We start from the raw sequence: 27,694 nt of genomic DNA on the forward strand, positions 1-27,694 counted from the left end.
GACCCTCCGACAGTGCAGCACTCCCTCAGTACTGACCCTCCGACAGTGCAGCACTCCCTCAGTACTGACCCTCTGACAGTGCAGCACTCCCTCAGTACTGACCCTCTGACAGTGCAGCTCTCTCTCAGTACTGACCCTCCGACAGTGCAGCTCTCCCTCAGTACTGACCCTCCGACAGTGCAGCACTCCCTCAGTACTGACCCTCCGACAGTGCAGCTCTCCCTCAGTACTGACCCTCTGACAGTGCAGCTCTCTCTCAGTACTGACCCTCCGACAGTGCAGCTCTCCCTCAGTACTGACCCTCTGACAGTACAGCACTCCCTCAGTACTGACCCTCTGACAGTGCAGCACTCCCTCAGTACTGACCCTCTGACAGTGCAGCTCTCTCTCAGTACTGACCCTCCGACAGTGCAGCTCTCCCTCAGTACTGACCCTCTGACAGTGCAGCTCTCTCTCAGTACTGACCCTCCGACAGTGCAGCTCTCCCTCAGTACTGACCCTCTGACAGTGCAGCACTCCCTCAGTACTGACCCTCTGACAGTGCAGCACTCCCTCAGTACTGACCCTCTGACAGTGCAGCACTCCTTCAGTAGTACGCTGGAAGTGTCAGCCTAAATTCTGTGCCCACCCTTCTACAGTTGGTCTTCAGCCTTTGACCTACTGAGTTTGAGGTGCGCCCACTACCCACATTGCATGCTAGGTTTCCCAGACAGTGTGTGTATTTGCCCGAGACTCCTGGTATCTTGCACTGATGCCCCAGGACACACTGATACCACCACAGGGGTATTCCTCCCGTTTGCATCTGTAGGATCACGGATTCGAACTCTACCCACTGGGGTTTGGAGACCCGCGGCCCAATGTTATCCTCGGGCCTGACCCTCAATCTGTTCCGAGTCACCTGATCTCACCTGGGGGTACCCGGTCTCAAGGCAGGAAAACTGGAACCGGTGCTTCCTCCTTGTCAGCTTGGCCTGCTTTGTGCACTGGTTGTGCGTGCGTGATCGGGAGGGGGGGGTGGGGTGGGGTAGGTGTGATATGTGCTCCCAGCCACAATCTCAGCCGACACATGATGTCACACTGGCTGTCCAGTTAACTGGCGGCCTGCGTGAAACACCCGATGAGAGAGGCTCAATGCTGCCGGGGTCAGGGGTGCAGGAGGAGGGCGGGCACTGAGGCCAGCGAGGGTGCGGGCAGGCGGTCTACAGTGAGCTCCCTGAGGGCTGACTGCTGCTGCGGAGCTGCCTCAGGGAGCCCCAGGATTGTTCGAAGCGTATTGACACACAGGAAATGCACACGCTGTCGCTAACACAGCCACAAACAATTGACAGCAGCATCCAGGACTCCTCAACATCCAAACATCCTCCTGGGCGTTTTCTTCTGCCCGGATCGAGAATGATGCAAAAAATGTGACGGCTGCCTAGCCGAGTAGCCCATGTGCCAAGTGTAAGAGCGCACGGACCACTAGAAATCCCGGTCGATTGGTGCTTTAATTGAAGCTTTGATTGTCGGTGGATGCGCTGCTGGGCACAGCAGGGTCAAACCCTTGGCTTTGTTTAATGACCTCTTCCTATGATTACGTGGTTAGTTGTCAGGTGAGGCCGACAGCTCCTCGCATTGACATTGTCTGTTTGACATAGAGGAGCTCGGGGCAGAAGGGAGGCCGCTCAGCCCCTCCAGCTTGTGTTCCCACCCAGTGAGCTCGTGACATGTCTGCACCTCAGCTCCGTTTATTCACCTACCCTCCATACCTTTGAGGGTTTGACAGGGTAGATGCTGGGAGGCCGTTTCCTGCGGCTGACGAGTTCCGGATTAGGAATCCCAGTCACGGGATTAAGGGCCAGGCCACTTAGGGTTGCGATTAAGGAGAAATTTCTTCACTGAAAGGTTGTGAATTTTTGGAATTCTCCTACCCCAGAGGGTTGTGGTTGCTCAGTCACTGAGTAAATTCAGGACAGAGATCAATAGATTTTTGGATATTAAGGGGATTAAGGGATTTTGGTATAAATTGGACAGATGGAGCGAGGTCGAAGATCGACCACAATCCTGTTGAGTGGCAGAGCAGGCTCGAGGGGCTGAATGTCCCAGTCCTGCTCACATTTCTTACTTTCCTTTTATTCCTGTTGCCCTTCATCAACTAAAAATCTGTCAATCTCATTCTTAATTTTCAAGCGACTCTCGGCAAACGGAGCCTCTGGTAGAAAGTTCCAGAATTCCCCTCCCCCTCGGGTACCCTGTCAGCGAGGGGAAGGGAGAAGTGGGGAGATTAAATCGCGCTGGCTATGAAAACTGAGATGGTTCCAGTCAGCTGAATGGATATTTTAACTGAGTTAAATCCAGCCTGATGTCAATGAGCTGTGAAACTGTTGTGGGTCTGAAATCGAGTTGAAGTATTAAAGGAGTGTGGTTCACACTCAGATCCACATGGTTAAGTATCCACAGATGTCAAGTTAATGCAGTGCTACACTTGACAAATGAGAGACCCAAGGGAATTAGGAAAACAAGCCTTCCAACTCAAGCTCTCCAGTTTACACTGGAAAGCAAATGAGACGTTAAAAAAAAAGCAAGAATCAATATCAGCCAGCGAGTGCTCAAAGATCAGGAGAAGCTCCAACTAGTTAAAGGTTAACGCTAGGGAAACGACCCAAAATAGAGGTGCCCGAATCAACAACAGCAACACCTTCTGTTTGTACAGCTCCTTTATTGTAATAAAACATCCCAAAGCGTTCCACAAGATCATTAAGAAATAGGTTTGAACCTCGAGCTGCATAAAGGAGATGTTAAGACAGGCGACCAAAGGCTTGGTTAAAGAGGGAGGCTGTAAGGGGCGCCTTAAAGGAGGAGAGAGGATCTGGGAGGGAATTCCAGAGCTCGGCACTCAGGCTGAAGGCACGGCTGCCAACGGTGAGGTGATGAAAACTGGGGGTTGTGGAAGAGTCCAGAATTAGAGGAGTGCAGAGATCTCGGAGGGCTGTAGGGATGGAGGAGGTTACAGAGATAAGGAGGGGCCAGGCCATGGAGAGATTTGAAATCATCCTGTGTGAGCTCAACATTCACTCATTTCTTCCTCGTCTGTCTCCCCCTTCCCCACTTCTCATCTCCCTCACTCTCCTCTTACTCTCTTCCCCCTCCCCCCACAACTCCCTCTCTTGCTCTCCCCCTCTCTTCTCCCCCTCCTGCACCACACATGTATCCAGTCTGTCCACAGCCTTGTATCAGTTAAAGGTTCCAGTGGCACTTCCTGTAAATCCCAACCTCATTTGTCCCTCTGAGAATCTGAGAATCGTTTGACCCAAAATCTGAGGATAACAAATTCATCAATCTCTCTACTCACTCGCTCTCTCTCTCTCTCTCTCTCTTCCTCCCTGTCTTTTTTTTCCTTTTTGTCTCACTGTCTCTGTCTGTTTCTTCCTCTGTCTCTCCCCTTCACTTTCCACCTGTGTCTCTCTCCTCCCACTTTGACTCTCCGTCTATCTATCTTTCTCTCCCCTTCACTTTCTGTCTCCCTCACTAACTGTCTCTCTGTGTCTCTCACTCTCTCACTTTCCCTCCCTCACTAACTGTCTCTCTGTGTCTCCCTCTCTCTGTCTTTCTCTCCCTCACTGACTCTGTGTGTGTGTGTGTATGTGTGTGTCTGTCTCTCTCTGTATCTCTCTCTCCCCCTCACAAACTGTCTCTCTGTGTCTCTTTCCCCCTCACTGACTGTGTGTGTGTGTGTGTGTGTGTGTGTTTGTGTGTGTGTGTGTCTCTCTCTCTCTGTGTCTCTATCTCTCCCTCACTGACTTTCTCTCTCTCTCTCCGTGCCCTTTTCCCCCTCACTGACTGTCTGTGTGTGTCCCTCTCTCTCTCTGTCTTTCTCTCCCTCACTGACTGTCTCTGTGTGTGTGTCTCTCTCTCTGTCTCTCTCTCCATAAGACCATAAGACATAGGTGCAGAAATTAGGCCATTCGGCCCATCGAGTCTGCTCTGCCATTCAATCATGGCTGATAAGTTTCTCAACCCCATTCTCTCCCGCCTTCTCCCCGTAAGCTTTGATCCCCTTACCAATCAAGAACCTATCTATCTCAGTCTTAAATACACTCAATGACCTGGCCTCCACAGCCTTCTGTGGCAATGAATTCCATAGATTCACCACTCTCTGTCTAAAGAAGTTTCTCCTCATCTCTGTTCTAAAATGTCTTCCCTTTACTCTGAGGCTGTGCCCTCGGGTCCTAGTCTCTCCTACTAATGGAAACATCTTCCCCATGTCCACTCTATCCAGGCCTTTCAGTATTCTGTAAGTTTCAATCAGATCCCCCCTCATCCTCCTAAACTCCATTGAGTATAGACCCAGAGTCCTCAAACATTCCTCATATGTTAAGCCTTTCATTCCTGGGATCATTCTCGTGAACCTCCTCTGGACCCTCTCCAGGGCCAGCACATCCTTCCTGAGATACGGGGCCCAAAATTGCTCACAATATTCTAAATGTGGTCTGACCAGAGCCTTATAAAGCCTCAGCAGCACATCCCTGCTTTTATATTCTAGTCCTCTCAAAATAAATGCCAACATTGCATTTGCCTTCCTAACTACTGTCTCAACCTGCAAGTTAACCTTAAGAGAATCCTGGACTAGGACTCCCAAGTCCCTTTGCACTCCCGATTTCTGAATTCTCTCCCCATTTAGAAAATAGTCTATGCCTCTATTCTTCCTACCAAAGTGCATGACCTCACACTTCCCCACGTTGTATTCCATCTGCCACTTCTTTGCGCATTCTCCTAACCTGTCCAAATCCTTCTGCAGCCTCCCCACCTCCTCAGTACTACCTGTCCCTCCACCTATCTTTGTACCATCTGCAAACTTAGCCAGGATGCCCTCAGTTCCTTCATCTAGATCATTAATGTATAAAGTGAAAAGTTGTGGTCCCAACACTGACCCCTGCGGAACTCCACTAGTCACTGGTCGCCATCCTGAGAAGGACCCCCTTATCCCCACTCTCTCTCTCCTGCCAGACAGCCAATCTTCTATCCATGCTAGTACCTTGCCTCTAATACCATGGGCTCTTATCTTACTGTGCGGCACCTTGTCAAAGGACTTCTGGAAGTCCAAGTAGATAACATCCATTGACTCTCCTTTGTCTAACCTACTCATAGAATTCTAACAGATTTGTCAGGCATGACCTCCCCTTGATGAAGCCATGCTGACTTTGCCCTATTTTACCATGCACTTCCAAGTATTCTGAAATCTCATCCTTAATAATGGACTCTAAAATCTTACCAACGACCGAGGTCAGGCCAATCGGCCTGTAATTTCCCGTCTTTTGCCTCACTCCCTTCTTAAACAGGGGGGTTACATTAGCGATTTTCCAGTCCTCTGGAACCCTCCCTGACTCCAGTGATTCCTGAAAGATCACCACTAACGCCTCCATCATCTCTTCAGCTATCTCCTTCAGAACTCTGGGGTGTAATCCATCTAGTCCAGGTGATTTATCCACCTTCAGACCTTTTAGTTTTCCTAGCACCTTCTCCTTGGTAATGGCCACCATACTCACCTCTGCCCCCTGACTCTCTTGAACTTTGGGGATGTTACTCGTGTCTTCCACTGTGAAGACTGATGCAAAGTACCTATTCAGTTCCTCCGCCATTTCTTTGTTCCCCACTACTACTTCTCCAGTGTCATTTTCCAGCGGCCCAATGTCCACTTTTGCCTCTCTCTTACCCTTTATATATCTAAAAAAACTCTTGCAATCTTCTTTTATATTACTGGCTAGTTTACCCTCATATTTAATCTTCTCCCTCCTTATTTCTTTTTTAGTTGTCCTCTGTTGGTCTTTGTAGGTTTCCCAATCCCCCGGGTTCCCGTGTGCTCTTTGCCGCGTTGTATGCTTTCTCTTTAGCTTTTATGCTGTCCCTGACTTCCCTTGTCAGCCATGGTTGCCTCGTCCTCCCTTTATTATGCTTCTTCCTAAGGATGAATTTTTGCTGCCTCTCCCAAATTACTCCCAGAAACTCCTGCCATTGCTGTTCCACTGTCTTTCCTGCTAGGCTCATCTCCCAGTCAACTCTGGCCAGCTCCTCCCTCATGCCTCTGTAGGTGTCTTTATTCAACTGTAATACCGTTACATCTGATTCCAGCTTTTTCCTCTCAAATTGCAGGGTAAATTCTATCATATTATGGTCACTTCCTCTAAGGGTTCCTTCACCTTAAGCTCCCTTATCAAATCTGCCTCATTACACATCACTAAGTCTAGAATTGCCTGTTCCCTAGTGGGCTCCACCACAAGCTGCTCCAAAAAGCCATCTCGTAGACATTCCACAAATTCCTTTTCTTGGGATCCACTACCAACCTGATTTTCCCAGTCTACCTGCATATTGAAATTACCCATGATCGCTGTAACCTTGCCTTTCTTACACGCCTTTTCTATCTCCTGGTGTATCTTGTGCCCCACATCCTGACTACTGTTCGGAGGCCTGTACATAACTCCCATTATGGTTTTTTTACCTTTGTGGTTCCTCAACTCTACCCACACAGATTCTACATCATCTGACCCTACATCATTTCTTGCTATCGATTTCATTTCATTTCTTCCTAACAAAGCAACCCCACCCCCTCTGCCAACCTGCCTATCTTTTCGATAGGATGTATATCCTTGGATATTTAGCTCCCAGTCCTGATCCCCTTGCAGCCATGTCTCCATGAAGCCCACCACATCATACCTGCCAATTTCAATCTGCGCCACAAGCTCATTTACCTTATTCCGTATACTGCGTGCATTCAGATACAACCCCTTCAGTCCTGTATTGCCCGTCCCCTCTCTCACTGTCCTCCCTTTATCTGATGTGCTTGAAGTTAGATTCCCAGCCCTTTCCAAACACTCTGTCCTATTTTGTGTTCTGGAGACTTTAACAGCCTCTCCTGGGCTCTCCTTTCTTTTCAGTTTTTTTCATAATTTTCCATGAAGTTGAATCCACCCCCCCACACGCTAACCTGCTGCTTTGTTTCCCATTAGTCATACTTCTTGGAGTTTTACCCTTCCCTCCACCCGCCCCCCCCCCAACCTTCTAGTTTAAAGTCCTGTTGACCACCCTATTTACCCTTTTCACTAGAACACTGGTCCCAGATCGGTTCAGGTGGAGACTGTCCCAACGGTACAGATCCCTCCTGTTCCAATACTGATGCCAGTGCCCCACGAAATGGAACCACTCTTTCCCGCACCACTCCTTTAGCCACGTGTTTACTTCCCTTATTCTCGTGTCCCTATGCCCTATCCCTCACTGACTGACTGTCTCTCTATGTCTCTTTCTCCCTCACTGTTTCTCTCTGTCTCTCTCCATCTCTCGTGAGGTCTTCAAACTGGACTTATACTTTTAAAACTTAACTTCTATTACAGCGTAAATTCCATGATTGGATGGGACTGAAGCAAAATCTGATTCTCATTTTGGTGCCAAAAGAACACTTTGTTCATTTTGAAATCAATAAAATGGACAACCTCAGCCCGGCTCCTGGGCCTTAAATTCCTGTTTGACTCGGAACACAAATCGGGGTAGAAAGAAAAACATTTTATTCAGACAACACCACCTTCATTAGACAAGCTCATTAACTGGGGGCTGGGCATAATAAGAAGGGTATCTGCATTCTCGCTGTGTTGTGATTGAATGAACAAGATGTTTCATTAACATTTCTGTAACTTGTCGCTTGCCAGCATTTCAGTCAGACATTTAAATGTCGGCACCAGTGCTCATTACAGAACTGAAAGGTCCAGTGCTGTGCACTTCCCCTTCCCTCTAGCAGCAGTGATGACTGTTTTTGCATCGCCTGGTATCTATTTCTAGGATGGGGCTGGTATAGGCCCGTTTCCATAGTGATGGGTTGACCCACTTGACCCTTGTAGGCCTTTTGACTGAGTTATGGGGTAGAGAGAGAGTCTCTCCCCACATACTCCTCGGGATTGGGTCCCAGTAAGGGTGAGCACCCCTGGAAGGGGTAATAGGGGGAGAATATGGAGGGGGAGAAGATGATGGGTGGCCATTGTTAATCCTTAGGTCTGAGAAAGAGAGAGAGAGAGAGAGACACCAGGCGTTGGCCGGAATAAAGTGGCTTGTTGAAGAGGGAAAGAAAATGAAATATAACATCATAATTTAAAAATAAACAGATAAATCTAAACAGCTTGTGTTAGAACCTCAAATAATTTATTTTTTATCACTTACAAGGCTGTTGGCAATGGTAACAAGCAGTTGGGCTAAACGCCATCAGAAATTAATAAAACCCTTTTAACATTGAGAGTTTCAAACTCTTGTCCATGTCACACGTGGCCTTAGGACTTGTTTTCAATATGAATCTTCCTCACAACTGGCTGTTTGTCTGTCTTCCTAAATATATCATGGCAAAGGGGAGGCACTACATCACCTCCAACAAATGATGTCCTCCTCCAGCCTGTGGAGGAAGGGAGAGTTGCAGGGGAAGAGGGAAATGTCTCCACTGTCATCTTTCCTCCACTCTGTCAACCCACACCCTCCTCCCTCCTCAACCACCACCTCGTCCCCCGAACATCTCTCCCACCTACTCCCACAGCCTGCGCTCCATTCCCCAACCTCACCCTCTGTCACTCCACACTCTTCAATCCCCTCCCATACTGCACACACCACCTTAACCCAGCACAAATCCCCCACCCAGCTTCTTAACATGCACCTTACCCATTCTCCTATCCCCATCCCCAACTCCGTTCTCCAATTCCATTTTTAAAATTTATTCTTTCGCAGGCTGTGGGCTTCACTGGCTGGGCCAGCATTTTTATTACCCATCCCTAATTGCCCCTTGAGAAGGTGGTGGTGAGCTGCCTTCTTGAGCCGCTGCAGTCCCTGTGGTGTAGGTACACCCACAGTGCTGTTAGGGAAGGGGTTCCAGGATTTTGACCCAGTGACAGTGAAGGAATGGCCGATATATTTCCAAGTCAGGATGGTGAGTGACTTGGAGGGGAACTTGCAGGTGGTGGTGTTCCCATGTGTCTGCTGCCCTTGTCCTTCTAGATGGTAGTGGTCGTGGGTTTGGAAGGTGCTGTCTAAGGAGCCTTGGTGAGCTCCTGCAGTGCATCTTGTAGACAGTACACACACTGCTGCTACTGTGCGTCGGTGGTGGAGGGAGTGAATGTTTGTGGATGTGGTGCCAATCAAGTGGGCTGCTTTATCCTGGACAGTGTCCAGCTTCTTCAGTGTTGTGGGAGCTGCACTCATCCAGGCAATTGGGGAGTATTCCATCACACTCCTGAGTTAGATTTATTAGTGACATTCTTAATGGGCTCTAGTTTTGGTTTCTTCTTACCATACTGATGTCAGTGTAATAATTTGTTGCATTCAGGCATTAGTCTCTGTAATAAGAGGGTTGCATCCAGTCCCTCCAGCTGTACGTGTCCCACCTGCTACTGCACAGACATAACTAAGACCTTAGTCAACCTCAGGCCCTGAAGGAAATGACTCTGACTCACTCTGGAGTGGGAGCCTCTCTCGCTGAGACCTCTGTGCCAGAAATGTCTGCTCCAGCAACACATTGAGCAGGGCTCTTTGCTGAGTGGGCAGGCAGGTACCCAACATCACGGCACACGCGCTGCCGATTCCCACACATACCCGCCCGTCGACAATTAAAAGGCCCATTAGGGCCGTGAGAGATTGAATTAAATCTTTTGCTGCCTGTCCAGCCTTAGGGTCGGCGGGCAAGCGGACGAATAGGTCAAGCGGCCTTTGCATTTTTAGGAAATCTCATCCACGGCCGGGATGAGGTTTCCAACAGCAAATAATAATCAGATAAACATTTTAACATCTAATTTATAACATGTCCCTGCTCACGTGACAGGGTCACATGACAGGACACGTTTTTTAAATACCTTAAAAGTCTTTATTTTTTATTTTCAAACCTCTTCGTCTCCAGCTTTTCCAGCGCACACCTGTGCACGTGCGCAAACTCTTGCCCCCCACCCCCCCCCCACCCCCACCCCGACACAGGGCCACTGGGTGCTGCTGCACCCTGAGGGGGTGCCTTAATTAGCCGGCCCCGATTGCGGGTGGTGGTCCGCTTCCCGACCCCTCCCACCCATCCACCCCCCTCGCCTGCCCCCACCCACCTCCCTCACCTGCCCCCACCCACCTCCCTCACCTGCCCCCACCCCTGCCTCTTGACACTTGTTGCACAACGGCCTTCATTTTTCATGTGTTTTTCCCCTGTTAAGTCCTGAAACTGTAGCCCCTCTTCCTGCATCTGACCATCGAATCCTTCAGCGCAGCAAGGGGCCATTCAGCCCATCGTGCCTGTGGCTGGCCCTTTGAAAGAGCGATCCAATTACTCCCGCTCCCCCTTGCCCTTTCCCGGTAGGCCCTGCCAACTCCTTTTCCTGTGCAAGTATCTCTCCAGCTTCGAGCGGCCAAAGAAACAGTCGAAGAATTGAAACTGGGAGAAGTTACCCAAGGCCAGGAGGAAGAGAGAAAAGGAGCAATTCTGAAGGTGTAAAATACAGTTACCGCAGGTTCAGACACATCTGGAAAGAGAGAAGACAGCTGGAGTCGGAAAGCTTGCCTTTCTTGGTGGAGACACTTATCTGAGACAGACAGAGGGAAAGGAACACACAGGAAGTAATCAAAAAGGTGAAAGGGATACTGACTGGCCTTTATATCGAGAGTAGAAGGTCGTGCTTCAACTACACAAAGCCCTGGTTAGACCACACCTGGAGCCACTGTGAGCAGTTCACCTTAGGAAGGATATATTGGCCGTGGAGGGGATAGGATGTAGATTTACCAGGTTGATAGCTGATTTCCAAGAATTAAATTACAAGAAGAGATTATACAAACTGGGGCAGTGCTCCCTGGATTTTTGAAGGTTCAGGGGGGTGATTTCATCAACATTTTTAAGATAGTGAGGGGAACAGACAGGCTTTGATACAGAGAATCTATTTCCACTGGATGGGGAGTCTGGGACCAGAGGGGAAGAGTCTAAAAAAGAGAGCCGGACATTTCAGGAGTGAAATTAGGAAACACTTCTTCACACAAAAGGGAGGAGAAGTTTGGAACTCTCTTCTGCAAGTGACAATTGAAGCCTGCTCATTTGTTAAATCTGAGATTAATGGATTTGTGTTATCCAAAGGTGTTAAGGGACATGGAGTTAGGTTACAAATCAGACATGATCTGATTGACAAGGGTGGAACAGACTCAAGGGGCTGAATGGCCTCCTCATGTACCTGTGTTCCAATGGCAGAGTGACTGAGGAAGCAGGGGAATGGGAAGGGATAGAGAAGGGTAGAATGAAGGATGGAGTAACTGATGATGAAGGAAGAAAATCACTGACAAATTCCAGAGAAATACCGACCATACTGGTGAGGGTTGATGGTTCAGATAGACTGAAGGGAATTAAAAGGGTGGGTAATCACAGAGAAAACTGACATGTTTTAAGTTCTTAAAACTTGTGACCTTCACAAAGTGTGAAATTGGTATTTGAACTGTTAGCAAATTTACTTGGAAAGTGCTCTGAAATGACCACAAATTGTGGGGCTTCAGAAGCAGTGAGAGGAGAGAGAGGATGTGCTGTCCGGGACGTTGTCGGTTTTTAACTGTAATGGACTTGAGAATGATTATAGAGCTTGGGTTTCAGCAATGTGTGCAATCCTCGAGTGAATGAAGTCTGACCATTAGGCATAGTACCTCAGAGTAGAGAGAGAGAGAGAGTGTGTGTCTGTGTCAGTGAACGCTTGTCAGTGTGTGTGTGTCAGTGAGTGTGTCAGTGAGTGTGTCAGTGAGTGTGTGTGTGTGTCAGTGTATCTGTGTCAGTGTATCTGTGTCAGTGAGTGTGTGTGTCAGTGAGTGTGTGTGTCAGTGAGTGTGTGTGTCAGTGAGTGTGTGTCAGTGTGAATATCTGTGTCAGTGAATGCATGTCAGTGTCTGTCTGTCAGTGAATGCATGTCATTGTGAGTATCTGTGTCAGTGAGTGAGTGTGTGTGTCAGTGAGTGTGTGTGTCAGTGAGTGTGTGTCTCAGTGAGTGTGTGTCTCAGTGAGTGTGTGTGTCAGTGAGTGTGTGTGTCAGTGAGTGTGTGTGTCAGTGAGTGTGTGTGTCAGTGAATGCGTGTCTGTGTGTCTGTGTGTGTCTGTGTGTGTCTGTGTGTGTCTGTGTGTGTCTGTGTGTGTCAGTGTGAGTATCTGTGTCAGTGGCTGTCTGTGTCAGTGCGTGTCTCTGTGTGTCCGTGTGTGAGCGTGTGTCCGTGAGCGTGTGTCCGTGAGCGTGTGTCCGTGAGCGTGTGTCCGTGAGTGTGTGTATCCGTGAGTGTGTGTGTCAGTGAGTGTGCGTGTCAGTGAATGCGTGTCAGTGTGTGTGTGTGTGTGTGTGTGTGTGTGTGTCTGTGTCTGTGTCTGTGTCTGTGTGTCTGTGTGTCTGTGTGTGTCAGTGTGAGTATCTGTGTCAGTGGCTGTCTGTGTCAGTGCATGTCTCTGTGTGTCAGTGTGTGTGTGTGTGTCAGTGTGTGTGTGTGTGTGTCCGTGAGTGTGTGTGTCCATGAGTGTGTGTGTGTCAGTGTGTGTGTGTGTGTGTCAGTGTGTGTGTGTGTGTGTCAGTGTGTGTGTGTGTGTCAGTGTGTGTGTGTGTGTCCGTGAGTGTGTGTGTGTCCGTGAGTGTGTGTGTGTCCGTGAGTGTGTGTGTCCGTGAGTGTATCTGTGTCAGTGGCTGTCTGTGTCAGTGGCTGTCTGTGTCAGTGGCTGTCTCTGTGTGTCAGTGTGTGTGTGTGTGTGTCAGTGTGAGTGTGTGTGTCCGTGAGTGTGTGTGTGTCCGTGAGTGTGTGTGTCCGTGAGTGTGTGTGTCCGTGAGTGTATCTGTGTCAGTGGCTGTCTGTGTCAGTGGCTGTCTGTGTCAGTGGCTGTCTGTGTCAGTGGCTGTCTCTGTGTGTCAGTGTGTGTGTGTGTGTGTCAGTGTGAGTGTGTGTGTCCGTGAGTGTGTGTCCGTGAGTGAGTGTGTCAGTGCGAGTGTGTGTGTCAGTCTGAGTATCTGTGTCAGTGGCTGTCTGTGTCAGTGGCTGTCTGTGTCAGTGCGTGTGTGTGTGTGTCAGTGTGAGTGTGTGTGTCAGTGTGAGTGTGTGTGTCCGTGAGTGTGTGTGTCCGTGAGTGTGTGTGTCCGTGAGTGTGTGTGTCAGTGCGAGTGTGTGTGTCAGTCTGAGTATCTGTGTCAGTGGCTGTCTGTGTCAGTGTGTCTGTATCAGTGTGTCAGTGTGTGTGGCTCTGTGTGAATGTCTGTGTGTGTGTGCATGTGTGCTTGTATCAGTGTGTCAGTGTGTGTCCGTGCGTGCCTGTCTTTCTGTATCTAACCTTCTGATACCTAAACCAATTGCCTATTCCACATGTTAGAGCTGAGGTAATGATGATATTTTCTGCAGAGCTGTATTTGGTCATGTTCCATGTGTTGACATGGGGCAGGATCTTCCTGTTGGCGGGTGGGGGTGGGGGTGGGGGTGGGGGCGGGGGCGGGGGCGGGGGTGGGGCCCGCTCGCTGACGGGTTAAAGGACGCGGGGTGATGTCGGGCGGCACTCCTGACATCATCCTGTGTCATTTCCAGTTTCAGGTCGGTGGGGGTGCAGCCGAGTCAGCTGTGCGCCCGCCGACCTGTCAACAGCCTATTGAGGCCATTAAAAACCAATTTAGATAATCAGTGGAACTGCCCATCCAACCTTAAGGTTGGCGGGCAGGCTGGGAGTCCTGGTGAGCATCGGAAAAAGCCTGAAACCTCATCCACGGGCAGAATGAGGTTTCATGAGCGATTTATAATCTGCACATTGAGTTTCAATAAAAGTTATGGCCGTGTCCCAACTTGTGTGACATTGTCATGAGGGGACGTGGAAGGGAAACGTTAGGATGGTTTTTATTAAAAATTTGAAGTCCAAGTCCATCTCCCTGAGGCAGCACTTAGCCTCAGGGTGATCTGTGCTCTCTTTCCCGCTCTTCTGCACCCCCACTCCCACACTTCCCCTCCCAACGGAGGTGGGGGTGGGGGGTTTTTCCCATGGATATGTTTGGGATGCTGCCATATTCCTGGTGAAGTTCAAGCAGTGGAATAAGAGGAAATTTCCAGATCATTCATTTCAGCAAACTGTTCACAGCCAAATCTGTCACTCAATGGAGTGACTGAGCACCAATCGCATGGTGAGAAGACATTTTACTTTCAGTACAGAAATTAGTAACACCCCTTAACAACGTGACCGTTCCACCTTCAGTCAGCTGTGACTCCATTGGATCGCATTCTCGTATCTGAGTCAGAGAGAAGTGGGTTCACACCCATCCCTGGCATCAGCACAAAATCTAGGCTGAAACTCCAGTGTGGTACTGCTGCACTGTCGGAGGGTCAGTACTGAGGGACTGCTGCACTGTCCGAGGGTCAGTACTGAGGGAGTGCTGCACTGTCAGAGGGTCAGTACTGAGGGAGTGCTGCACTGTCCGAGGGTCAGTACTGAGAGAGTGCTGCACTGTCCGAGGGTCAGTACTGAGGGAGTGCTGCACTGTCCGAGGGTCAGTACTGAGAGAGTGCTGCACTGTCCGAGGGTCAGTACTGAGAGAGTGCTGCACTGTCCGAGGGTCAGTACTGAGAGAGTGCTGCACTGTCCGAGGGTCAGTACTGAGAGAGTGCTGCACTGTCCGAGGGTCAGTACTGAGAGAGTGCTGCACTGTCCGAGGGTCAGTACTGAGAGAGTGCTGCACTGTCCGAGGGTCAGTACTGAGAGAGTGCTGCACTGTCCGAGGGTCAGTACTGAGGGAGTGCTGCACTGTCCGAGGGTCAGTACTGAGAGAGTGCTGCACTGTCCGAGGGTCAGTACTGAGAGAGTGCTGCACTGTCCGAGGGTCAGTACTGAGAGAGTGCTGCACTGTCAGAGGGTCAGTACTGAGGGAGTGCTGCACTGTCCGAGGGTCAGTACTGAGGGGGTGCTGCACTGTCGGACGGTCAGTACTGAGGGGGTGCTGCACTGTCCGAGGGTCAGTACTGAGGGGGTGCTGCACTGTCGGAGGGTCAGTACTGAGGGGGTGCTGCACTGTCGGAGGGTCAGTACTGAGGGGGTGCTGCACTGTCGGAGGGTCAGTACTGAGGGGGTGCTGCACTGTCGGACGGTCAGTACTGAGGGAGTGCTGCACTGTCGGAGGGTCAGTACTGAGGGGGTGCTGCACTGTCGGAGGGTCAGTACTGAGGGGGTGCTGCACTGTCGGAGGGTCAGTACTGAGGGGGTGCTGCACTGTCGGAGGGTCAGTACTGAGGGGGTGCTGCACCGTCGGACGGTCAGTACTGAGGGGGTGCTGCACTGTCGGACGGTCAGTACTGAGGGAGGATCAGTACAAATGGTAGCTCAATGTGCCTGGTTACAGAGTTTTCAGACAGGATAGGGAGCAGAATAAAAATGTGGGTGTGTAGCATTATTGGTTAAAGAATCAATTACAGCTGTGAGATGGGGTGATGTACTAAAGGAACATCAAATGAGGCCATATGGGTTGTTCTCAGAAATAAAAAAGGAGCACGCACACCCACTGCTGCCATAGAGAGGGATTTCACAGCTTCTCTCTGCCTCTCAGTTGACAATGGAACTGCATGCTTTTAGCAAAACCTTGATCTCTGGCCCAAACCAGCACTTACTTATCTGGACTGGTGAGAGGCTGCTTTTTCACACAGTCCACCTCTCAAGATCTCAAAGGGCCACTCCCCATACAGTTATCCATCTTTCTTTCAATATATTTTCTCCTTTTTGATCTGTAAATCCCATTGATTCACCCCTGCTTTGGATGTTACTTTTCCCAGAATATAAAAACCTTTCCTGTTGGCCTTATGGCCAGAACATTTAGGAACAATAAGCTTAATAACTTTGCTTTATTTATCCTGCTGGTTGTAAAACATCTTATCCTGTCCCTTTGAAAATCAAATAACCTCTCAACTTATCTAAAAATGCAAATGTTAGCTCATCCATTTCCAATCCAAAATGTCTGCCTACACCTTAGCCCTTTCATGATTTAAACCTTGCAGTCTGACTGTCTTCAGTTTAATTAAATTAGTTACACATGCATACACACACAAACATATACACTTCTGTATCCCACTGTAATATTAAGGAAATAAATGATATTTCCTTTACACTTGTGCATTAATGCTGAAGATGTGAGCAGAGTTCTCGATGAGTACTTTGTCTCCGTCTTCACTAAGAAGAGGGATGATGCAACCATTCTAGTTAAAGAGGACGAGTGTGAAATATTAGATACAATAAGCATAGTGAGAGGGAAAGTACCGGAGGGACTGACATCCTTGAAGGTGGATAAGTCACCAGGGCGATGGATTGTATCCTGGGTTGTTAGAGGCAGCCATAGAGGAAATAGTGGATGCTCTGGGGATCATTTTCCAATTCTTACTAGATACAGGTGAGGTCCCAGAGGATTGGAGGTCTGCTAACGTTGTACTGTTATTTAAAAAGGGTGTGAGGGATAGTCCAGAAAATTATAGGCCAGTCAGTCTGACTTCAGTGGTGGACAAATTATTGGAAACAATTCTGAGAGACAGGATAAACTGTCACTTAGAAAAGCACAGATTGATCAGGGACAGTCAGCGTGGTTTTGTTAGGGGAAGATCGTGTCTCACTAACTTAATAGAATTTTTTGAGGAAGTAACAAGGAGGATTGATGAGGGCAGTGCGGTGGATGTTGTCTATGTGGATTTCAGGAAGGCATTTGACAGGGTCCCACATGGCAAACTGGTCAGAAAAGTGAGGTGCCATGGGATACAGGTGGCGAGTTGGATCCAAAATTAGATCAGCGACTGGAAACAAAGGGTAATGGCCGATGGATGTTTTTGCGAGTGGAAAGTGGTTTCCAATGGTGATCCACAGGGCTCAGTGTTGGGGCCTTTGCTGTTTGTTGTATATATTAATGATTTGGACTTAAATGTGGGAGGCATGATTGGGAAATTTGCAGGTGACACAAAAATTGGCTGTATAGTTGATAGTGAAGAGGATAGCTGTTGTCTCCAGAATTATATCAATGGTTTGGTTGAGTGGGTGGGAAAATGGCAAATGGGATTCAACCCAGAGAAGTGTGGGGTAATGTATTTGGGGAGGGCAAACAAAGCAAGGGAATAATCAATAAACGGGAGGATATTGAGAGGGGCTGAGGAAGTGAGAGACCTTGGAGTGCATGTCCAGTGCTCCCTGAAAGTGGCAGGACAGGTGGTAAAGAAAGCATATGGAAGGCTTTCCTTTATTGAACAAGGTATTGAATACAAAAGCAGGGATGTAGTGATGGAACTGTATAAAACACTGGTTAGGCCACAGCGTGAGTTTTGTGTACAGTTCTGGTCACCACATTACAGGATGGACATAATTACTCTGGAGAGAGTACAGAGGAGATTTACAAGAATGTTGCCAGGGCTTGAAAATTGCAGCAGTGAGGAGAGATTGGATAGGCTGGGGTTGTTTTTCTTAGAACAGAGGAGGCTGTGGGGTTACACCTTATTGAGGTGTACAAACTGTGAGGGGGCTAGATAGGGTAGACAGGAAAGACCTGTTTCCCTTAGCTGAGGGGCCAATTATCAGGGGGCACAGATTTAAGGTGATTGGTAGGAGGATTAGAGGGGACATGAGGAAAAACTTTTTCACCCAGAGGGTAGTGGGCGTCTGGAATTCACTGGCTAATGTAGTGGTTGAGGCTGAAGCGTTCAACTCATTTAAACAGTACCTGGATCTGTATTTGAAGTGCTGTAACCTGCAAGGCTACAGACCAGGTGCTGGTAAGTGCACTGTCGGACGGTCAGTGCTGAGGGAGTGCTGCACTGTCGGAGGGTCAGTGCTGAGGGAGTGCTGCACTGTCGGAGGGTCAGTGCTGAGGGAGTGCTGCACTGTCGGAGGGTCAGTGCTGAGGGAGTGCTGCACTGTCGGAGGGTCAGTGCTGAGGGAGTGCTGCACTGTCGGAGGGTCAGTGCTGAGGGAGTGCTGCACTGCCAGAGGGTCAGTGCTGAGGGAGTGCTGCACTGTCGGAGGGTCAGTACTGAGGGAGTGCTGCACTGTCGGAGGGTCAGTACTGAGGGAGTACTGCCCTGATGAAGGTGCCATATTTCAACAGAAATGTTAAACTGAGTCCCTGAATTCCCCCTTGGGTAAAAGATCAAAGAGTTCGCCCAGTTCCCTGTCCAATATTTATCCCTTGACAAACATCATTAAACAGATGAACTGGCCATTTTCCCAGTGCTCTTTGTGGGAGCTTGCTGTGCTTCCAACATGACAATGCAGACTTCCAAATTAGCTGTGAAGTGCTTTTGGTCATGAAAGATGCTATGTATGTGTGAGTCTTTTTACTACAGCACCATTACCATAAGGAATAGTCACTGGTTTTCACAGAGGAACAACTGGAGTTAAACAAAATCCAAGCAGTAAAATTCTTCTTATGAAGAGGTGGAAGGACATTGAGAAAGACCAGGACACTGATCCTAGAGTTAAGTAACGATGCAGTGCAGAAGCAGGCCATTCAGCCCATCATGGCTGCTCTCCCAAATTGCTGTCCCTTCCTGTTTCCCCATAACCCTACAGATGTTTCCCTTTGAATTATTCATCCGATTCTCTTTTGAAAGTTATTATTGAATCGTCTCCCATCATCTTTTCAGGCAGCGTGTTCCAGATCACAACAACTCGCTGTGTTAAATACTCCTCCTAATGTCCCATAATAAAATCAGAAAATACCGGAAATACTCAGCTGGCCTGGCAACATCTGGTTCCCTTCCCAATCACCTTGGATCTGTGTTACGAGCCCAGTAGAAACAGTTTCTCCTTATCCACTCTAGCGAAACCCTTGGTGATTTTCAACACCTCTGTTAAATCTCCCCTTCATCTTCTCTGCTCTAAGGAGAACAATCCCAGTTTCTCCGATCGGATGCGTGTAACTGGACTCTTTCACATGTGCTCCCTATTGATCTCTGCTCGTTGTTTGTTTTAAACTCATGTCTGTAGGGATGAGGGACAGTGTGTCGAGGGCATTCTGGAGATCTTTGACATGCTATTGGCAGCAACCTCAAGGTTCCGAGAGTTAAAGTTGCAGCATGAGGAGTACCTCTGTCTCAAAGCTATGGTTCTGCTCAACTCCAGTGAGTACAAGGAAATATATTTTATAAAAAGCAGCTTTCTCCCACTGAGCTTTACTCTTACTTGGTCAGTGTGAACACAAACCCATCCGGGGACATGAAAGGTGGGCTTTCGAAGTGTGGTCAAATCTTTTCAAGCTGTATGTTTTTTTTTTAAATTAAGACTGTTCGCTTTCAGAGTCTCAGCAAGTGTGGGGGATGTAACATGTGTTCATTTCTCTAACTGAACAAATACCTTGGCAAGACTCCACCAACAGACTTCCATCCCGCACTGGGAAAACAATTCCATTAACTCTTCAGGCTCTCGGAGAGCCTCTGTCACCAGTCTCTCTCTCTCTGGTGCCCTGCTTCACTCCACTTCCCTCTGCCCCCTCGTGCCTCCCTCCACTTCCAGTCCGTCTCTCTCAGCTTCGCTCCGTTACAGTTCGCATCAGCCTCTCATAAGAGAGTTGTGAATGTCAGTGCTCTGCCTGTGCCCTCAGAATCATATTAAAGACCCCACCTGTAACCCTGCACCCCCCCCCCGCCCCCCCAGCCCTGTGCCACGACCCCAACCCTCATAAGAACAAGGCTTTGAAACAGGGCGTTGCTGCTCTGGCCCCCGTTCTGTCCAACTTCCAACATGAGGTGACAGATCGCGCCTGGATCACTGGAAACACAGCTCCAAAAATGACAGGTCAGGCAGCCTTGGAATTCCAGTGGGAAGCCCACCCAAAGTCCCAGGAGAATGGGATAGGCTCAGATCTAAATGTCTCCAAGCAAATGCCTGACCGCACTTCCCTGTAGTTAATGCCTCATCAGGTCTCCCACTATCTCATTTAGCAGGAAATTAGATTTAAATCAAAACTGGCTCTTCCACATAATGTCACGGCCACACCTGGTGATGGATCAGGAGGGCAGAGCGGGAGTCAGAGATAGAGTGGGTAGAGAGGGACTCTTGTCTGGCTAATAGAGGAGAGTGCAGGGGAAAGAAGGTGACAGAGAGAAGGGGGGAAGGGGAGAAAGGGGAGAGGGGAGGGGTAGAAGGGAAGAGGGAGAAAGGACAGGGGGAGGGGAGAAGGGGAGAGAAGATGGGGAGGGGAGAAAGGATGGAAGAAGAAAGGAGGGACAAGAGGGGGCAATTGGAAGACGGGAGGAGGAGAGTAGATCGGGGAAGACTGAGAGCAGGGCTGGGACAGCGCCAATGTGGTGATTCCATAATGGAAAGATTATTGCATGTGGTGAAGTAGATTGTCTGGAGGGAATTATATTCTAATTATGTCTAGTAAACCCTCTCTGAACTACGTCCAACACATTAACATCCTTCCTTAAATAAGGAAACCAGTACTGTACACAGTACCCCAGATGTGTCTCGGCAGGTCCCTGTATAACTGAGGCATAACCTGCCTACTTTTGTAATCAATTCCTCTCATAATAAACAATAATATTCTATTAGCTTTCCTAATTACCTGCTGTACCTGCACACTAGCCTTTTGTGATTCATGCACTAGGACACCCAGATCCCTCTCAATCTCAGAGCTCTGCAATCTCTCACCACTTAGATAATATTCTTACATTTCATTCTTTCTGCCAAAATGGACAATTTCACATTTTTCCACATTGATACTCCATTTGCCAGATCTTTGCCCACTCACTTCACCTCTCTATATCCCTTTGCAGCCTCCGTACCTCCTCTTCACAATTACTTTCATCCCTATCTTTGTGTCATCATCAGAGTTAGCAACTGTTCCTTCGATCCCTTCATCTAAGTGATTTATATAAATTGTAAAATATCGAGACCCCAACACTGATCCCTGTGGCTCACCACTCGTTACAACGAGAAAAAAACCCATTTATGCCAACTCTCTGCTTCCTGTTATTAGCTAGCCAATCTTCTAGAACGATAGAAAAGTTACAGCACAGAAAGAGGCCATTCAACCCATCATGTCTGCAGCAGCCAAAAAATTTTTTAAAAGCCACCCAATTCTAATCCCACTTTCTAGTACCTGGTCCATGGCCTTGCAGATCCAGGTGCCTGACCAACCACCAGACCAGACAGCGAGTTCCAAACACCCACCACTCTGAGTGAAAAAGTTTTTTCTCATGTCCTCTCTAATCCTTCTACCAATCACCTTAAATCTGTGCCACCTGCTAATTGCCCCCTCAGCCAGGGGAAACAAGTCTTTCCTGTCTACTCTACCTAGGCCCCTCATACACTCAATTAAGTCACCTCTCAGCTTCTATCCATTCCAATATGTTACCCCCTATACCATGAGCTTTTATTTTCCACAATAACTTTTGATGTGGCACTTTATCAAATGCCTTCTGGAAATCTAAGTACAGTGCATCCACCGGTTCCCCTTTATCCACAGCACATGGTACTTCCTAAAGAACTCCAATAAGTTGATTAAACATGATTTCCCTTTCACAAAACCATGTTGACTCTGCCTGATTACCTTGAACTTATCCAAATGCCCTGCTGTAACTTCTTTAATAACAGTTTCTAACATTTTGCCTATGACAGATGTTAAGCTAACTGGCCTGTAGCTTCCCACTTTCTGTCTTGCTCCCTTTTTGAATAAAGGAGCTACATTCGCTATCTTCCAATCTAATGGGGCCTTCCCTGAATCTAGGGCGTTTTGGAAAATTAAAACCAATGCATCGACTATCGCACCAGACACTTTTTTTAAGACTCTAGGATGAAGCTCACCAGGGCCCAGGTTCTGTCAGCCACAGCTCCAACAATTTGCTCAGTGCCACTTCCCCGGTGATGGTAATTTTCTTGAGTTCCTCCCTCCCTTCCATTTCCTAATTTACAGCTATTTTTGGGATGTTACTTGTATCCGCTATAGTGAAGACCGATGCAAAATACCTGTTCAATTCATCTGCCATCTCCTTATTTTCCATTAATATTTCCCCGGACTCACTTTCTATAGGACCAATGCTCACTTTGTTAACTCCTCTCTTTTTTAAATACCTATAGAAACTCTCACCATCTGTCTTCATATTTCTAGCTAGCTTTCTCTTGAACTCTAATTTTCTCTTCCTTATCAATCTTTTGGTCATTCTTTGCTGCTTTTTATATTCTGTCCAATTTTCTGAACTGCCAACAATCTTTGTGTAATTATATGCTTTATCTTTAAGTTTGATACCATCTTTAATTTTTTTAGTTAACCATGGACAGTAGCTCCTCCCCTTGGGATTGTTATTTCTCATTGGAATGTATATATTCTATATATTATTAAATGTTTGCCACTGTACCTCTATTGACCTATCCCTTAACCTAACTTGCCAGTTCACTTTAGCTAGCTCTGCTTTCATGCCTTTATAATTGCCTTTATTTAAGTTTAAAATATTAGTGTTAGACCCACTCTTCTCTCCACCAAACTGAATATAAAATTCAATCACATTATGATTGCTGCTACCTAGGGACGCCTTCACTATGAGATCATTAATCAAACCTATCTCGCTGCACAATTTCAGGTCAAGTATAGCCCACTCTCTGGTTGGCTCCAGAATGTGCTGTTCTGAGAAATTATCCTGAAGACATCCTACCATGTGGTCACTGTTATGGGGTCTGTGGCCCACTCCCCCAAGTAACTGTTTGCCTTTATCATTTCTCATCTCTAACCAAACCACTTCTACATCCTAGTTTCCTGAACTGAGGTCATCCCTTTCTATTGTGCTAGTGCCATCATTAATGAACAGGCCACCCCACCACCTTTTCCTAGCTTCCTGTCCTTCCTGAATATTATGCACCCTTCAACATTCAGGTCCCAATCTATGTCATCCTGCAGCTATGTCTCTGTAATGGCTGTCAATCGTACTTATTTATTTCTATTTGCACTATCAGTTCATCTGTTTTGTTTTGAATGCTACGTATATTCAGATACAGAGCATATAGTTTTGTCCTTTTACTATTTTTGAACCTTTAGCCTTATCTGATGATTTAGTCTTAGATTTGTACTCCCTGTCCCTTCCTGTTATGGTCTGAGTACCATTTCCCACATTAATAACTGTCTTTCTTGCCTTGTCTCTACTCTGATTTACCACATCTTGCAAAATTTGATCCCTCGTCCCCACTATTTAGTTTAAAACCTTCCCTATTTCCCTAGTTATGTGGTTTGCTATAACACTGGTCCCGCCATGGTTCAGGTGTAATCCTGATGGTGCAGCCCCCATTTCCCTGGCACTGGTGCCAGTGTCACAGAAGCCTGAACCTACTTCTCCCACATCAGTCTTTGAGCCACGTATTCATCTCTCTAATTTGATGTACCCTATGCCAATTTGCACCTGGCTCAGGTAATAATCCAGAGATTATAACCTTTAAGATTCTGCTGTTTAATTTAGTGCCTGGCTCCTCATATACTCTCTGCAGAACCTCTTTCCTAGTTCTACCTAATACCGTTGGCACCTACATGATGATTGCATCTCCCCCAATCCCGCTGCAAGTTTCTCTCCAGCCCAGAGCAGATGTCCCGAACCCTGGCACCAGACAGGCAACACAGCCGCCTGGACTCCACTGTCACTCTGAACTTTTACTGAACTGAATAACACATCACTCTTTGAGGCATCAATGTCCAGACATTTTTTAGAACAGTAACCGTGCGTCTGATACCCATTGCTGCTATACTCGATAACACAGATTGCCGATTTATACACTCGCCCACCCCCCCCTCCCCATTATCCCCATCTGATAAAGTGCCACCTTGGTCAGCTTTCCAATTTTGCCCCAGGTTTTATGCTGTTCACGACTTGAAGGAGCATTGCCCACACAAAGCTTCTTGGCTGGCCTGAAATGCAATTGGTGGATTCTCATAATCCTGGCATTTTCCTGACCCCCCTTGATTCCTGCATCCCTTCCCTTTCACTCTCAAATTTGCAAACACTCCGAGGATTTTGATGTGGCTTTGCTGGCATCAGATGTGGTCTCGCGAAAATCCAGCATTAAGTTGGAGCGGCTTCCCACTGGAGGGAGCTGTTGTCTTAAATGGAGAGAGATGCATTCTTGGTTGAATATATAGCTTTGCGATTGCAAGAGATGAGGTTACAATTGGTGCAGAAATGTACTGGATTTGCAAAAAAGCTTCCACAAGTAAAGCACCCAGGACTGAACGGAAGTCATCCATAGTATGTGCTCCGGCTGAAACTGGAGTGCAGTCAATACAGTTTTAAATGTGTGTTGGAATGTCAGTCCTGTCCAGGCACACGCTGTTGCAGTTAGAGATAGAAAGACCTGCATTTACATAGCACCTGTCAATGCCCCAGATCATCCACAACTTTAGAACCAGTGCAGTATACTTGGAGCATAGTCACTGTTGCAATATAGGAAATGCAGCGGCCAAATTTTGCACAGCAAGATCCCACATACTGCAATGTGATAATGAGTAGATGATCTGTTTGAGGTCTGTCATCATTTCCACAACCTTGAAGCCACATCAAGCTTGCTGTGTTATTGAAGAGTTCACAAAGCTGCTCATTCTAAACATATGGAACCAGAAATGAGCAGTTAGCCTTTAAATCACTTTCATACCACAGCCCCATGTACACTCTCCCCTATCACTGACTCTACCCACCCATTTCATCCCCTCCCACATCCCCATGTATACTCTCCCCTATCACTGACTCTACCCACCCATTTAATCCCCTCCCACATCCCCATGTACACTCTCCCCCTATCACTGACTCTACCCACCCATTTCAACCCCTCCCACAGCCCCATGTACACTCCACCCTATCACTGACTCTACCCACCCATTTAATCCCCTCCCACATCCCCATGTACACTCTCCCCTATCACTGACTCTACCCACCCATTTAATCCCCCTCCCAACCCCCATGTACACTCTCCCCTATCACTGACTCTACCCACCCATTTAATCCCCTCCCACAGCCCCATGTACACTCTCCCCTATCACTCACTCTACCCACCCATTCACTCCCCTCCCACAGCCCCATGTACACTCTCCCCTATCACTGACTCTACCCACCTATTTAATCCCCTCTCACAGCCCCATGTACACTCTCCCCCTATCATTGACTCTACCCACCCATTCAATCCCCTTGCACAGCCCCATGTACACTCTCTCTATCACTGACTCTACCCACCCATTTAATCCCCTTGCACAGCCCCATGTACACTCTCCCCTATCACTGACTCTACCCACCCATTTAATCCCCTCCCACAGCCCCATGTACACTCTCCCCTATCACTAACTCTACCCACCCATTTAATCCCCTTCCACAGCCCCATGTACACTCTCCCCTATCACTGACAATACCCACCCATTTAATCCCCTCCCACATCCCCATGTACACTCTCCCCTATCACTGACTCTACCCACCCATTTAATCCCATTCCACAGTCCCATGTACACTCTCCCCCTATCACTGACTCTACCCACCCATTCACTCCCCTCCCACATCCCCATGTACACTCTCCCCTATCACTGACTCTACCCACCCATTTAATCCCCTCCCACAGCCCCATGTACACTCTCCCCTATCACTGACTCTACTCCCCTATTTAATCCCCTTGCACAGCTCCATGTTCATTCTCCCCTATCACTGACTCTACCCACCCATTTAATCCCCTCCCACATCCCCATGTACACTCTCCCCCTATCACTGACTCTACCCACCCATTTAATCCCCTCCCACATCCCCATGTACACTCTCCCCTATCACTGACTCTACCCACCCATTTAATCCCCTTCCACAGCCCCATGTACACTCCCCTATCACTGACAATACCCACCCATTTAATCTCCTCCCACATCCCCATGTACACTCTCCCCTATCACTGACTCTACCCACCCATTCACTCCCCTCCTACAGCCCTGACTGTACTTCAATCCCAATCTTCTGCCTAAACAGTTTTTCCATGGAGCAAGCCTTCGGTTTAGAGTTAGCATTGTGAACTTGAGAGTTGGACAGGGCAGCTTTTGAACTCCTCTCCATCCAGTCCCATCTCTAGCTCTGAATTCTGGTTTGAAATCCATTGGAATACTTGATCCCATTGGGTGTGAGGTCCTGTCCCCTCCGGTGGATTTTGGGAGCACAGAAAAGCTTTACTTCCTATTGGACTAACAATTGGAGGGATAAAGATAGTTCAGGAATTGTCACCTTGTTGGCTGTCAGACTGTGGGTCAGACTGTGAACACACTTGCTCCTTCACATTGTTCAGCTAGGGAATATGAAGATTCGAAAACATTAAGTGTTTGGAAAAAATGCCAAAGAAAAATATTGGACATGCTGGAAAACTGAAATTTAAATGAAAAATGTTAGAAATATTCAGCAGGTTTGTGCATAGCCTGGTAGTGTCTGTAGAGGGAGAAACAGCTAACAGTCCAGATCTTCTGCCTCGATGGTGGTAAATGCTCTGATTACTGCCTCTGAGGTGGCACAACAGAATTGCAAGTCCTGGGGAGCTGAGTTATGCTGAAACCCCTAATTTCAGGTTCATTAGAAATGGGCCTGGGGGAGCCCATGTTGATAATCCCCCTGGGACCTGTCAGAGTGTAAACTTGGTCTGTTTGCCCAGGACTGGCCTTGTATTTATGCCAATTTATTTAGGGACTGCTCCCAGCATGTGTAACGACCAGCTCAGGAACTTCCACACACCCACCAGCTCCGCTACCCTAGCACTGCTCCTCCCCTGTCCCCCTGGAACACCACCCCCCCTCTGCCTGGCACCCCTGACTCTGCTCCCTGCCCCACCCCTCACTGAACCCCCCTAGCACCCCCCTGCCTCTCCGACAACCACCTGGACACCACCAGCGCCAATCCCACCCTTCCCCCATCCCTGACACCCCTGTCTCTGCTCACCATCCCTTCTTCCCGGCTCTGCCCCCACAATCCCTTCCCATAGGAACAAAGGATTTAAGAGCAGGGGGAGGCCATTCAGCCCTTCAAGCTTGCTTCGCCATTTGACAAGATCATGGCTGATTTAGTTGTGGCCTCAGCTGCACTTCCCTGTCCGAGCCCTCCACCCACCACAATAACCCTTGACTCCCCACCCCCAGACATCAGCAGGCTGAGGAACTGGGGGCCCAGTGGGGGGGAGGAGGGGGGGGTGGGCAGAGAGAGAGAGAGAGAGAGAGAGGAGGAGGAGTAGGGAGAGGGGTTAAGTTGAATGAAGGAACCTTTGTAAACACCTGTAAACCCAATAACCCTACAGCACCTACAGAATGCTGGAACACTGCTGCGCTTTGAGGAGCATTCCTTCTTCCAATGACCTTAAAGAGGGTTAGCTTTGCCACATCTGCACCCCCCCCCCCACCTCCCCACCCATCCCGGTGTTCCCCAAACAGTCGCTCTGTGTTGCACCAGGAGGGGGGATCCCAGCTGCTGCAACTCCAATGGGTAAAGGTAGACTTTCAAATGCAGCCTCCTCTTCGTCACTGGTCAGAAGATCCGGGCCAATCAGGCTGGAGACCCTTCACCAGAACCACGTTCGGACCTCCCCCTGGTTTATGTGGAAGAGCTGACACCTGGAACCTTGTATGGCAGCTACACATGAATAACTAAACTTCTGAACAGTCTGAACAGCTCAGCTCATCAACGCATGGAGATTACTAGTCACGTAATTACTAGTTACTTGAAAACAAAGTATAACTTTGTATAAAAT

General features: G+C 48.2%; 1 protein-coding gene across 1 annotated transcript in view; it reads left to right on the forward strand.

The window, feature by feature from the left end:
- esr2a (estrogen receptor 2a) overlaps window positions 1–27,694 on the forward strand; it is a 223,856-nt gene that overhangs the window by 136,551 nt on the left and 59,611 nt on the right. Inside the window, exon 7 of the mRNA XM_041214795.1 lies at window positions 18,956–19,089. Within this exon, the coding sequence (XP_041070729.1) occupies window positions 18,956–19,089 (134 nt within the window). The remainder of the gene's footprint in view (window positions 1–18,955; window positions 19,090–27,694) is intronic.

This window comes from Carcharodon carcharias, chromosome 20 (genome assembly GCF_017639515.1).
Source record: "Carcharodon carcharias isolate sCarCar2 chromosome 20, sCarCar2.pri, whole genome shotgun sequence".
Lineage (NCBI taxonomy): Eukaryota > Metazoa > Chordata > Chondrichthyes > Lamniformes > Lamnidae > Carcharodon > Carcharodon carcharias.